Source organism: Macrotis lagotis, chromosome 4 (assembly GCF_037893015.1).
Source record: "Macrotis lagotis isolate mMagLag1 chromosome 4, bilby.v1.9.chrom.fasta, whole genome shotgun sequence".
NCBI lineage: Eukaryota > Metazoa > Chordata > Mammalia > Peramelemorphia > Peramelidae > Macrotis > Macrotis lagotis.
The window spans coordinates 250,297,277-250,309,993 of record NC_133661.1 but is presented as its reverse complement, the minus strand read 5'-3'; the positions used below and the strand labels follow the sequence as shown (position 1 = coordinate 250,309,993).

Genomic DNA, 12,717 nt, shown 5'->3' with positions numbered 1-12,717 from the left:
GCAGACCAAAACATACTATTTTTCACTTAAAATTTTTTTCTTCCTGCTTTTCCTCTTTTATTTTGATTCTTCTTTCACAGTATGACCAATATGAAAATATGTAAAACATGATTGTACATGTATGATCTATATCATGTTTCTTGCTGGCCTGGGGAGGGGGGAAAGGAAGAAAATGTGGAACTCAAAATCCTAAAAAAAAAAATAACTCACCTATAGTGGGAGGATTTAGAGCTACAAAGAACCTTAGTTATCATAGGATCAGGGAATTGAAGTTCAGGAAGGATATATCTAAATAACAGGGCCAGGATAGGAAATCAAGTCTCTTAAGTTAATAAGGACCCAACTAAATGTGGTCTATTTTGGCTCCTCTGGGGTGAAGAGTAGTAGAAGTATACATGTTTTGGGAATATGGGCAAGAAAAGGGATCTCAAAGATGCAAGTCCTTCCTAGGGAAGACAGTCTGAATTATGTTTCAAAGAGCATCACCAAAAAAACATTTTGGATTGGTGCTAAGATTTCTTCAAAATCCACAAATTTAATAAAGAAGCAGAAATCCAGTTAAAGAAATGGAGATTCAGACTATTAGCTTAGATGGCAATTTCCCTGGCATTTTGGGAACCTGACTCTGACAACAACAAATCTGACCTCAGATAATCCCTAAAGATTTGTCCTTTTATATTTCCTTCTCTCCCTTTGACTGCAGTGGTCACAAGACATTTCTACTGGCTTTTACCAGAAAGGTTTTAGATTGCAGACAATTGTATAAGGATTTCTTTATGTCTCTATCAGTTTGAATGTGACATATTCTTCAACTATTGCTGGCTTAAATTAAAGCCCTTTATCTGGATGTTAAAACAAAACAAAAAATAGCTGTCAAGAATTGCATTTTTCCATGGGGACTAGGGTTTCAAAGCAGAAATTGAAAATTTTATCTGATGACATACTACTTCCCTTTCTGCATACCATACTCTAGGAAAGCTTGAAATGAAGATTTCCAAATGTGTCCTGTGCTTTCATTAATCCTTGCTTCCATTAACCCTGCTCCACCCTGCTCAGTAAGCTTTGAATCTTTCTCAGCTCCAGTGTCTTGCACTTAGGTAGGCATCTACTACCTGTTTGAAATAATTGAAAGCTAAATTGCTTAATCAGAGGTTAAAAAAAATACACAACACATACATTATAATCCACAGGCCAGAAAATAGACCTTTTTATTTATAACTCATCAAACTGGTTTTCAAAAAAGGAGAGCACAAGAGAGGTTTGGTTCCTATAAAAAGCTACATGTATTTTACAAAGGTCTGTTGGAGATGGGAGCAATTTGCAACAGCTCTGCTACTGGGGCCCACAGGACTATGACCTGCTGGGAGATGCAAGTTTACCAAGCTGAAGCCACTGAAATGTTTCCTTTAGACTCATGTAAAATTCTGGCTCTTTCTTTTTCCTCTGCCTCTCCATTCTCTTTCCCTTCTGCCCTTCTCTGATTCCCCTTTTATCCCTTCCTTTGATCTGTCTTTGCTTCCCTTCTCTTGCATCTCCTGTGCACAAGGCGGCCAGCTCCAGTTTTGCTTCTTCTGTGGTGAAGGTATCTGCTGCCCACCTGGGGTTACAGAACTGGCTATAGAATGGAGATACATCAAAAGAAGGGCCCAGCCCAGCCTAGTAGAGACAGAAGTCCTCCAAAGAGGGGCTTTGGAGTCATCAGCAACTCTAATCCCCATCCAGTACAATGGGCTCTGAAGGAGCTATTTGCCCCTTTCGCAGCTGTGGGTTCCTTTGCACGTGATCATAGCTGGAATGTGATGCCTAAGTGTGAGGCTAAAGGACCCTGCAGATATGTACAGTTTGGAGAGAAGAGAACAGCTTCTTCCCTCAGCAAGTATCACAGGGCAAGGCAGGAAAGGCAACGAAATGGGCCCCATGACCAGTGGCTGAAGCATCAAAGCAGTTGGTGGTGTTTGAGCCAAGCTGGGAACTCATGACTGAAGCAGACCCTTCTTGGGGACCTTAAGCCATGAGAGATGTCGGGAGATGAATAGGCTTGTTGGGGGCAGAGCCTCCAGCCCCCTTACTGCTGCCATCATGGTATCTTCCTTGTTGGGAAAGACTCCTCAGGGCCCTTGCAGGTGGCTGTGGGCCATTTCCAGGTGGCTGCCAGTGATGTCCTTCACTATTCCTTGGGGATACAGCGGGGAGGACCTGCCATGGCCACATAACCCCGAGAGCATTGACAGTAGTAGGAGCCCTCGGTGTTCTTGCACTGACCATGTGCACAGAGAGCTGTGGGCCCATGCATGTCCTCACATTCATTTACATCTTCAAGAAAATAGATAAGACAAGGGTTGGATTCACTGATCTTTGTGAACAAACCCTAGATTATCTTTTCTCCTTTAAATGTAGAAAATAATACTACCCCTTGAAGGCAACAGTCCTGTATCAACCCCTAAAATAGCAGTTATAGAAATCTTGGGGGTTTTTTTTTTTAGTCATTCTGAGAATCTCCATGAAGAGAACTCCCTAAGCACTTGGAGCTGACTGATTCCAAGTAGAATCACCATAAGCTCCAAATTGTCTTGAATAACTATAAAGAGACCCTAACCAGCTGCTTAGGTTCTTAGTCTTTCTTGTTAATACCCCATGACATGTCCACAGTACCCCCTTCCCATGGGCATTCCACTCTCTACCCAATATCACATTCTAAACTTACCTACGCAGGCCATCTGGGCTGTATTGAGCTGGAAGCCTTCAAAGCAATCACAGGTATAGCCCTCATCTACTCGGACACAGTGGCCATTCTCACAGCCATTGAGAATACCACACTCCTCTGCTCGGAGACCTTCAAAGGTGTCATAGTTCCCTGGGGAGTCAGAGGATGGAGGGAGAAAAAGGACATATAAACCACTCCATTCTTCTAATGATTTCCTATTTGTTTTTACAATATTTCAGAACAGTCATTAACAGTGATCTTCAGGGATGTCACAAAGTCTCCCCAAAAATATCAAGTGAAGGGGCAGCTAGGTGGTACAGTGGATAGAGTGCTGGCCCTGGAGTCAGGAGGACCTGAGTTCAAATATGGCCTCAGACACTTAATAATTAACCTAGCTGTGTGACCTTGGGCAAGTCACTTAACCCCACTACCTTAAAAAATTAAAAAAAAATACCAAGATGTATTTTGGTTCTGTTTAAAATATGTATCTTTCTGTCTATTTATATAGTTTATGTAGATATAAATCCTTTGTGGAAGTCTTTTTTTTTTTTTTTTACTTTGTGGAAGTCTTAAGCAGACCTTGAGATCAGGCTCCCTAAGGTAGTCAGAAGATTGGAGACATGGGGGTTCAGATTTAGAGTATTCAAGACTTTTCATCACTAGGCATCCTCCCCTACTTTTAAGCCTTATCTCACATTTTCCTCATCTGTAAAATGAACTGGAAAAGGAAATGTCAAATCACTCCAGTATCTCTGCCAAGAAAAGGGGCCACAAAGAGTCAGACTTGTCTTGAATACATGCTTTCCTACCTCCCTGTCATGGTTCTTAGTATTCCTATTACAGGAATTTCCTATCTCCCTACCAAACCTTCAAAGGTGAGCCAGAGGATTTTTCTTTCACAACTCCATGTTGATTTGTATCTCTCTCTCTGACAATATCCTATTTTTCATTTATAGTTAGTATCTTTTTTTTTGATGGTATTACATCTGTGAAGGATTATGCATAACATCCCCCCTACCCCCCTTCCAAATTGTAAATACCAAGAGGGTTTATTTGAATTGTAATTGAATTTAATTTTTAATTGAATTTTAATTCCCCCAATAACTACAAAGAGACCCTAACCAGCTGCCTAGGTTCTTAGTCTTTCTTGTTAATACCCCACTGTGCTTTGCATATAGCAAAGTGGTTAATGAATGAATTATTAATTCATTAGTCTTTAGGAAGAGTGAAAAGAAATGGACCCACAGGGACTATCTGCATACATGCATAGGCAGATACAAAATCCTACATGTAAGTTAACTGAGATCAAGAACCACATCATGCATATTTATGCATTGTAGGTGCTTGAGAGTCTAAAACATATACTGTTGTTAGTCTAATGTTGTTGCTCATTAAATGTCTGGTGACTGCATCATGGAGATTCCTATCCCTTAAGATTAGCTTCATGAGAGGTATGCAGGGTCAAGGAATGAATCCTGGGACTCTTAGTCATGACCTGTCTTCTAATCCTTTTCTCTCATTTTACAGATGAGAAACAAAGACTGGGAAAGAGTAAGGGGCACTGGGTCCTTTCCAGTGGAATTTCTTTGACTTCTATGATTCTCAGAAGTGAAGCAAGGCTTCCCTTTTCTAACCTCAGGGAAAGAAGTGAGCAAGTTGGGCTTGAAGAGAGAAATAGGAAAAGGCATTTGATCCCATCTCCTCCCACCCCTGCCACATGCAGGTAGCCCAAACCTGGCTGATTGTCCACTTCATGGGGTTGGACTTCTGAAGGCTGTAGCGGTGGCTCAGGGGCAGGAAGATTGGGCACTGGATGGCTGGCAGGATTCAGGAATGGGGGCTCAGAAACACCCTCCTCAGGAGTCAGGTAGTTATAGAAGGGGGCCCCATCAGGACCATAGAGGCCGTAGTGTAGATCGTCAGGTCCTGGGCCATATTCGTAGCCTGGCCGGGGGTGAAGGCCCGCTTCTCGTTCAGCTTCTATCCTGGCCACATTGCACAGCTGAGCAAAGACCTCTGTTCAGGGAGGAGAGAAAAGCTAAGAATACAAATTTAGAGCAAGTAATGCCCACTTGACCTTCAGCCTGGTCTCTTTTGCCCCAGACCACAGAGGGCATATTCATGTGACTTGAAATCCTTATTAATCACTCTATCCTGTTGTCTCTTGCTCAGGTCTATGGATTCCTAGCCTTCCCTCTCTCCCTAAACCATCCAGGAAGCTGCCACTTCTCCTACCAGAACTCCTGGGGGGGCACAATGCACACTGCTGACTCCAGGCCTCGCCATCCTGGCAGCAGCACTCAGTGTAGGTGGTGCGCCGACCTCGGAAGGGCAGGCTGCAGACATAATTGGTGACTTTTTTCCAACAGATGTCCACGTGGATGTCATGGTCTGGGAGGTCTGCCAAAGGACAAAGAGTTATCGAATGACCCCTGCCATCTAACTCCCTGCCTCAGCTCCCATGGTGCCCATGTGTGGCCGATTTTACCCATGCTACCCGTGCTATTCATGCAGCGCCTCTGGCTGTGGTCCAGGACCAGTGGGGGGCTGCAGAAGCAATGGAAAGAACCATCTGTGTTCACACACTCCCCATTCTCACAGGCTGTGTCCTGGCATTCATCATGATCTGTGGGAAAGAGAGGGAAGAGGCTAGGTGGTAGGAACAAGGGGAGGAGACAGGGAACGAAGGGTCAACAAGGCCTCTGAAATGACCTTGGGCATAGAATAGGCACAGAACAGGAATAAAGAACAGAGATGTTCTACTTTCTTCATTCTTCACATCCCAGCTGAAGACTGGTGTCTCGGCTCTTTCCACATGAATGATGATGATGATGATGATTGATGATGATAGCATTTATTTGGAACTTTTGGTTTGCAAAGCAATTGACATGTTTTCTCATCTAATCTTCAGAACATCTCTGCTTTTATTTCCTTTACAGATGAGGAAACTGAGATTGACTTGCCCTGGGTCACATAATACTTATCCATGGCAGTATTTGAATTCAGGTCCTGATGCTCTACCCACTATTCCATATAGCTACCTTAGAGATTATTCCCATTGGGATCTATCTCTTCTAGGAGGATTCTAGCACAAAGTTAAACCTGTCACTTTTATTCATAAAATAGGGCCCCAGGAGAATCCTTTCACCTTAGCCACTAACCCAGTCAGGGATCCCAATCAGTTATCTCCCCGGTAGGAAAGATCCTTTCCTTGAGAAGATATCAGTTTCCTTAGGAGAAGGACAAATTTTTCTGATATTTCAGGGCAAGGAAATGGTGAGCCATTAGCTGGCAGACAGCTTAGGGAAGAGGTCAGATCTTACCTACACACTCCATGTGGGAGGCATCATAATGATAGCCAGGGTTGCAAAGGCAGATGTATCCAGGTACTGTGTTGAGACACTGGCCATTGTGACAGAGCTCTGGACCAAACATCAAGCACTCATCTGCATCTGAATGGGGACATAGCTGCCATCAGGGACAGGGTCCCTCCCACCTAAACTCCTAGAATGCTGGGACTGCTCTCCCTACAATCAGTAATGGGTTCATTGGAGTGGGGTGGGGAGAGAGAAGAGTCAGGCAGGATGACATGATGCTGTCAGTTCTTTTCTTCCTTCCTCTTCCCTTGTGTTCACGTGTGGCTATGAGTGGGAAGCATGAGAGTAGCTTCTGAGATGGCAGACCTAGACTGATTCTTATCTAGGGAACAAACACAGGGAAGAAGGTAACTGTGGTCCCCTTTTGAAGGGGACAACAGAAGAACTGTAGTTGAGTTGGGAGCTCTACACTTCCTTGGGGATGCTCAGCTGATAATGCCTTTAGCTAATGTCTTTAGGGAGTGAAAAAAAATTTTCTCCCCCCATCTTCCTTTCCACTTTCCAGCTTCCTTCCATGCATTTTTCTCTTAGACTGTAAGTTCCTCAAGGACAGGGACTATATTGTTTCTATTTGTATATACAAATAATTTATTTAATACATGTTTATTGACTATTATTGACGGAATTGGTCAAAACCCTGGTTGGCATCTGTTCAGGACATAGTAATGGGCAAGGGTGAAATAGAGGAAGGAAGTACTAGGGCAAGACCTTACCAGTATATGTAGTTTGTCCAAACATCCAGGTGCCTTCAACAGGGATATAGCCCTTCCCACTGGGGCAGATCTCACTGAATTCCACTAGGGAGAAGTAGTAGAGAAGTCAAAATTCAGATGAAGTGAAAGCTTTTACTTTACTTCCTGCTCATATTGTTTCATCCCCCAGCAAATTCCCAGGCTTTCCCTGAGTCCCATACTCCTTTGCTGGCTCCAGGAGCCCCTACCTGAGCCAGGAAAAGGGCAGGAGTCACAGCTGTCACCCCAGCTGGCTCCCTGGGTACAGCAACACTCCTCCCGTGTAGTGTTCCGGCCCAGGATGCTGGTGCAGGGTGACTGGTTGCTTGGTCCTGAGTAGCAGAGTTTGCGTTCTGGTCCAGGGAAGTGTTCTCCAGTTGGCTCCTCGATGTTTTCTTGACCTATATTGAATGGAAATCAGTCTGTATCCTTTCATGGCCCATATTCAACCAGAAAGATCACACTACATCTAGGGCAGGTCTACGGGGTCTAATTTAATTTGGTTATTTTTCAACTTCTTATAAGTTTGCCCTGAAGCAAACTGTGATTCAAAAATAATCTATCTTCCAGACAATCCTTGGACAATCCTTAGAGTTAGGTTGAGTGTGTGCCTGATCTCCAGAATCGATGGAAAAACTACTTTCTTTGACTCTTAGAGTACTTCTTGCCATTAACTAGCAACCTCTCCCTGCCCCCGACTCGTCCCATACTCATCCCTGCCCTTCCACAGAGCAGATCCCTTACCTCCTACTGTTCGCTGGCGGCAATGACCATCCTGTGCATCATATTCCTCATGGTCATTGGCACAGAGACACAAGAAAGAGCCTTCCACGTTCTCACAGAGTGCAGCCCCACACACTGCCACCATCAGCTCACACTCATTCACATCTGAACAAGATAAGGATAGTTAATGACAGAGAGAAGGAAAAAAGCAGCTTCTGCAGGAGGCAAAGAACTGATCCCTTCTAGTCCTCCTGCTCCCTTGGGTCCTGACTTCTGTCTCCAGCCAATCTGGCATGCCCATTAACTCACCTTCACCACAGTCTTAGTCCCCAGGACAAGCATGCAAGCAGGATGGTCTTGGGGGGAGTGATAGGGGAATGAATGTGTAGACTTGTGGAGAAAGAGAGAGAGAGAGAGAGAGAGAGAGAGAGAGAGAGTGTGTGTGTGTGTGTCTGTGTGTCTGTGTCTGTGTCTGTGTGTGTGTGTGTGTGTGTAAGAATGGAGGGAGTTGTTCAAATGTGCTCAGGATTGTGGACTGAAAAGGAGAAAAAAGAGACTAAAATCTGCTCTCTTCCCTAGGGGACTCTAAGTATTAAATTTTAAAGCAAATTGTCTTAAGATGGCAGAAACCACCTGCCCTTACATCATTGAAACCCCTGGGCAATAGAAAAGAGTCAGGTTAAAGACCTAGCTGAAACCTCATCTTCTTCCATGAAAGCTTCTGATTAACCTTCCCAATTCCCACACAATTATGTTATAATCACAAATTATTAGTGATGGAGGGAAACCAGAGCCCAGAGAATCCATAGATTTGCCCAAATTCATATAATCAGATGGTGAGAGAGCTGAGGTTTGAACTAGGGGTCATCTGATTCCCAATTCCAGAGTCCTTTATTATATGCTGAGGTTCTTTTCTTGTTTGTTGCTGGCTTGTATCACCAACCATAAGATCATCTCCTGGGGGCAGGACAATGTGCCTTTTCTTCCTCCCATAGTCCTAAGCACAGAGCAGGTGAGTACTCAGGGTTTTTTCCTCCTGGAGACTTATTTAAATATCATGAGAGTTATTTAGAAGGTCACAGGAGCTCAACCTTGCACAGGATACTGAAGACTTTAGGAAGGGGAGGGAAGGGCCTGTCACTGTGGGATTCTCACCAACACAGTCCCAGCCTGAAGATGAAGTCTCATAGCCACGATCGCACAGGCAGCGGAAGGAGCCATCAGTATTGTCACAGAAGCCATGGTTCCCACATAAAGTTTCATTGGCACATTCATCTATGTCTGGGAGATGGAAGATAAGCAGAGAGACCTTTTTCTCTTCCATTCCTATCCCTGGACCTTAGTCCCAGATCCTGGCCTACATGGACTTGCCCTGACTTACCAATGCAGTCTCCTGTTGGGGTCATGTGGAAGCCAGGCTGACAGCCCAGGATGCAACGGTATGATCCAGGGCTGTTCTCACACCTCCAGGTTCCGCACATCGTATCTCCATAGTCCTTACATTCATCCACATCTGTCAAACACACGGGAGCCAAGGGAGGAAGAAGGGAAGTTGAAATCAGTTCCAGCTTATATGGGTAGGATCCAAGAAAGTCAAGATCACTTACCTTTTTAAACCTACAGGGACTCATGTCTTTTCTAATTAAGTATGGTCATGTTAGTCACCTTTCTTACCTACTGGGGAAAAACTTCCTTAGACACAGGGCTTCCATAAGTTCTTAGAAGGATAAATATATGAAAGGACTTAAAAGTTTTTACAAAGAAAATTACATCTAGACTGTAAGCTTTATTGAGAACAGGAAATTTTTACTTATCTCAGTTCTGTGACTATAGTGGATATTCAATAAGTCCTTTCTGCTCAACTGAAATTACTTCTAATGACCATGGGAACTTAGGAACTACCCAGGGTTAGAAATCTGTCATCTCTGACCCTTTTAAATTTACAATACCTCTCAGAATCAGGAAAGAGCAGAGAATGGAAAGAAGGGGAAGGAATGATATCTCACATTTAGACAGGACTTTCCCTATAAGAATGAGTTAGGTGGAATAATGATTGACCCATTTTATAGAGGAAGAAACTGAGACTCTGAAAGGTTATGGTAATATAGGTAACAAATATCATAGGTGAGATTTAAATTCAGATATCTTGAGGCCAGGTCCAGGACTCTTCTTTGTAGCCAAACAGAAGTACAAATTATTGTGGCCCAGGCCGGGCCAGGCCAGTACTTACCCACACACTCCCCATTCTCTGGAGAAGGCCGGAACCCACTATCACACACACAGACGAAGGAACCCTCTGTGTTCAGACACTGCCCTCCCAGACATCTGGCTATGTCTGCACATTCATCCACATCTAAAAGAGAAGGCCAATGAGCACTCCCGCCCTTTCCTAAGGCCAAGTCTCTTCTCAGCTGCCTCCTCCCAGGGATATTCCTTCTGCAGGTTGGGGTGCCCAATGCAATGGGCAAGGAATAGTTGGGGTAGAGATGAAAAGGCCAGGGGAGACGATAGGGAAGCCCAGAGCTGAAATTCTCCAAACAGGAGCAGCCTGAACAAATCAGAAGCAGAAGTGGATGGAGAGGATTGTATCCCCCCCCCCCCAATACAATGGGATGGGTAAAGGTAAAGAAGGCAGAGAACTCATATCAACTAAGGTCTGGGCTTCTGAGCCTCTTTGTGCCCAGGCTCTATTTTGATCTTAGCAATCTGTCCAAGATAATGAACTCTCTCAGTTGGGCCAGAGTCTGAATTGAAAGATAACAGTTCCATTTGTCCTCACAGCCACTTACCTTGGCAGCTGGTGCCCCCATCCTCACTAGAGAAGCCAGGGGCACAGACGCAGAAGAAGGACCCATGGGTGTTGAGACATTCTCCATGGGGTGCACATTCTTCCTCCCCAGCACATTCATCTAGATCTGTAGGGGGAAATAAGCAATGGATAAGTTACTGGAATCCTGCACTGCCACAGGGGTAGGCACCACGGATTTCTTTCTTTGCTGCCTATAGAGGATCTTAGTCACCAAAGTTCATTCTTCTTAATGTTCACACATCTTTTCCCACTTGACAAATATTTATTAAGGTGCTGGGAATACACAAATAATACACAAATAAAAATACCCAAAAATACTTGGCGCTGGGATAGAAGTAGAACCAGTTATTGAAAAATCAAGTCAGACAGACTGACACCTGCCTGGGAAAGATCTTCATTTAGAAAGGCTAAGGTCATCCACTGTATCCTAGATTATCTCTAGTCATCTTGATCTTTATCTTGCCACAGGATTTAGATAACACTGGAGGAATGAGTGAGGTTAGTAACTTTGAGCAATTCTTGCTGTTCTCCTTGCTGTGCGGCCCATCTCCTGGTTCTGAGCTTTTCTACAAAGGGTCAAGTGTTCTCCCAATGTCTGGAATGCATTTGCAGAGTACTTTTCTAGTATGTAAGCACATTTGATTTTCAAAACAACCCTATGAGGTAGGCATTGCTTTTATCCCCATTATACGAATGAGGAAAGTCACACTATTAAGGGACATGCCTCAATTCTCACAGTTAACAAAGATCTGAAGTAGAATTCAAACTTTTTTGTCTTTCTCACTCCAAATCCAATATTCTATCTACTGTGCCACCTAGTTGCCTCTATAATTATAGTCAGTTGAATGTAAGCTCCTTGAAGGTGAAGACTTTTGTAGTTGTATGCTCATCCTGTACAGAGGAGGTGCTTAATAAATGTTTGTTGAACTGAATGTGGAAGGGTCATTAAGACTGCTTGGGCCCATTTGTTCTCTCTTCCCCATTGATGTTCAGTCTTCTCAGTCATGTCCAACCCTCTTGATGTTTTCTTGGCAAAGATAATAGAGGGCTTTGCTATTTCCTTCTCCAGTTCATTTTCCAGATGAGGAAACAGAGGGAGATGGGATTGTGGCTCGCCCAGGGTCACACAGTTAGGAAGTATCTGAGGCTGGATTTGAACTTGACTTCCTGACTCCAGACCCAGTTTTCCATCCACTGTGCTACCTTTCTTTAAAGACATTATCTGGGGTGGCTAGGTGGCGCAGTGGATAGAACACCCAGCCCTGGAGTCAGGAGTACCTGAGTTCAAATCTGGACTTAAACTCTTAATAATTACCTAGCTGTGTGGCCTTGGGCAAGCCATTTAACCCCATTGCCTTGCAAAAAAGCTCAAAAAACCTAAAGACATTATCACATGCCTCTCAAGCTTCCTCTTCTCAAAGCTAAGCATCTTCATTGCCTTTAATGGATCCTCCTATGTCTTGGTCTCCAATCCCCTGATCACCCTGTTGACCCTGCTCTGGACGCATTCCAACTTATCAACATTATCCCTAAAATGTACCATTCAACATGAGACTTTAGATGGCCTTTTATTTTAGGGTTTTTTTTTTTGTTTTGCAAGGCAATAGGGTTAAGCAGCTTGCCCACGGCCACACGGTTAGGTAATTATTAAGTGTCTGAGGCTGGATTTGAACTCAGGGACTCCTGACTCCAGGGCCAATGCTCTATCCATGCACCACCTAGCAGCCCCAACATGAGACTTTAAATATGGTCTGACATGTTGTTTAGAGTACAGCAAAACTATCAGCTTCCAAGTTCTAGATGCTATTTTCCATAATAGCTTAATATCACAGTTTCTTTTGTAGGGTGGAGAGTGAGAAGTTGTCAATTTATACTATTGATTTATTGTCATATTTAGTCCACAGAACCCCCCAAGCATTTTTTTGGGGGGGGGGGATTCAAGGCAATAAGGTTAAGTGACTTGCCCAAGGTCACACAGTTAGATGTCCGAGGTTGGATTTGAACTCAGGACTTCCTGACTCCAGGGCTCATGCTCTATCCACTGCACCACCCAGCTGCTCTCCTTCAAAGCATTTTTTTATGAAAATTATTGTCTAATCATTCCTTTCCATTATGCATTATGTGCAGGTGATTTTATGAATTCAAAGGTAGGGCCTGATATTTGTCTTTATTAAGTTTCATTTGATTAGTTTCTGCCCCTTGCTTTGTCCTGTCAAGTTGGATCCAGAATTTCTTATCCAATAGGCTAGCTATCCCTTCCAGCTTGGACTCATTCACAATTTTAGTAAATAATTTTATCTATTCCTTTTTTTTTTAAGGTTTTTGCAAGGCAAATAGGGTTAAGTGGCTTGCCCAAGGCCACACAGCTAGGTA

The 12,717-nt window shown here is 43.8% G+C and overlaps 1 protein-coding gene across 2 annotated transcripts in view; it reads right to left on the bottom strand.

Annotated features, from left to right (window-relative positions):
- Positions 1 to 1,167: 1,167 nt before the first annotated feature.
- Positions 1,168 to 12,717, bottom strand: part of LTBP2 (latent transforming growth factor beta binding protein 2) — a 188,010-nt gene continuing 176,460 nt past the window's right edge. The window contains exons 23-35 of one of the 2 annotated variants that reach the window (XM_074235724.1): positions 10,325 to 10,450; positions 9,766 to 9,888; positions 8,917 to 9,048; positions 8,691 to 8,816; positions 7,557 to 7,700; positions 7,022 to 7,213; positions 6,795 to 6,878; positions 6,028 to 6,156; positions 5,193 to 5,330; positions 4,940 to 5,104; positions 4,439 to 4,720; positions 2,705 to 2,854; positions 1,168 to 2,313 (exon numbers count right to left, since the gene is read on the bottom strand). In XM_074235724.1, coding sequence (XP_074091825.1) covers positions 2,168 to 2,313; positions 2,705 to 2,854; positions 4,439 to 4,720; positions 4,940 to 5,104; positions 5,193 to 5,330; positions 6,028 to 6,156; positions 6,795 to 6,878; positions 7,022 to 7,213; positions 7,557 to 7,700; positions 8,691 to 8,816; positions 8,917 to 9,048; positions 9,766 to 9,888; positions 10,325 to 10,450 — 1,937 coding nt within the window. In that variant the 3' untranslated portion in view covers positions 1,168 to 2,167. The remainder of the gene's footprint in view (positions 2,314 to 2,704; positions 2,855 to 4,438; positions 4,721 to 4,939; positions 5,105 to 5,192; positions 5,331 to 6,027; positions 6,157 to 6,794; positions 6,879 to 7,021; positions 7,214 to 7,556; positions 7,701 to 8,690; positions 8,817 to 8,916; positions 9,049 to 9,765; positions 9,889 to 10,324; positions 10,451 to 12,717) is intronic. The other variant, XM_074235725.1, reaches the window with a different exon arrangement.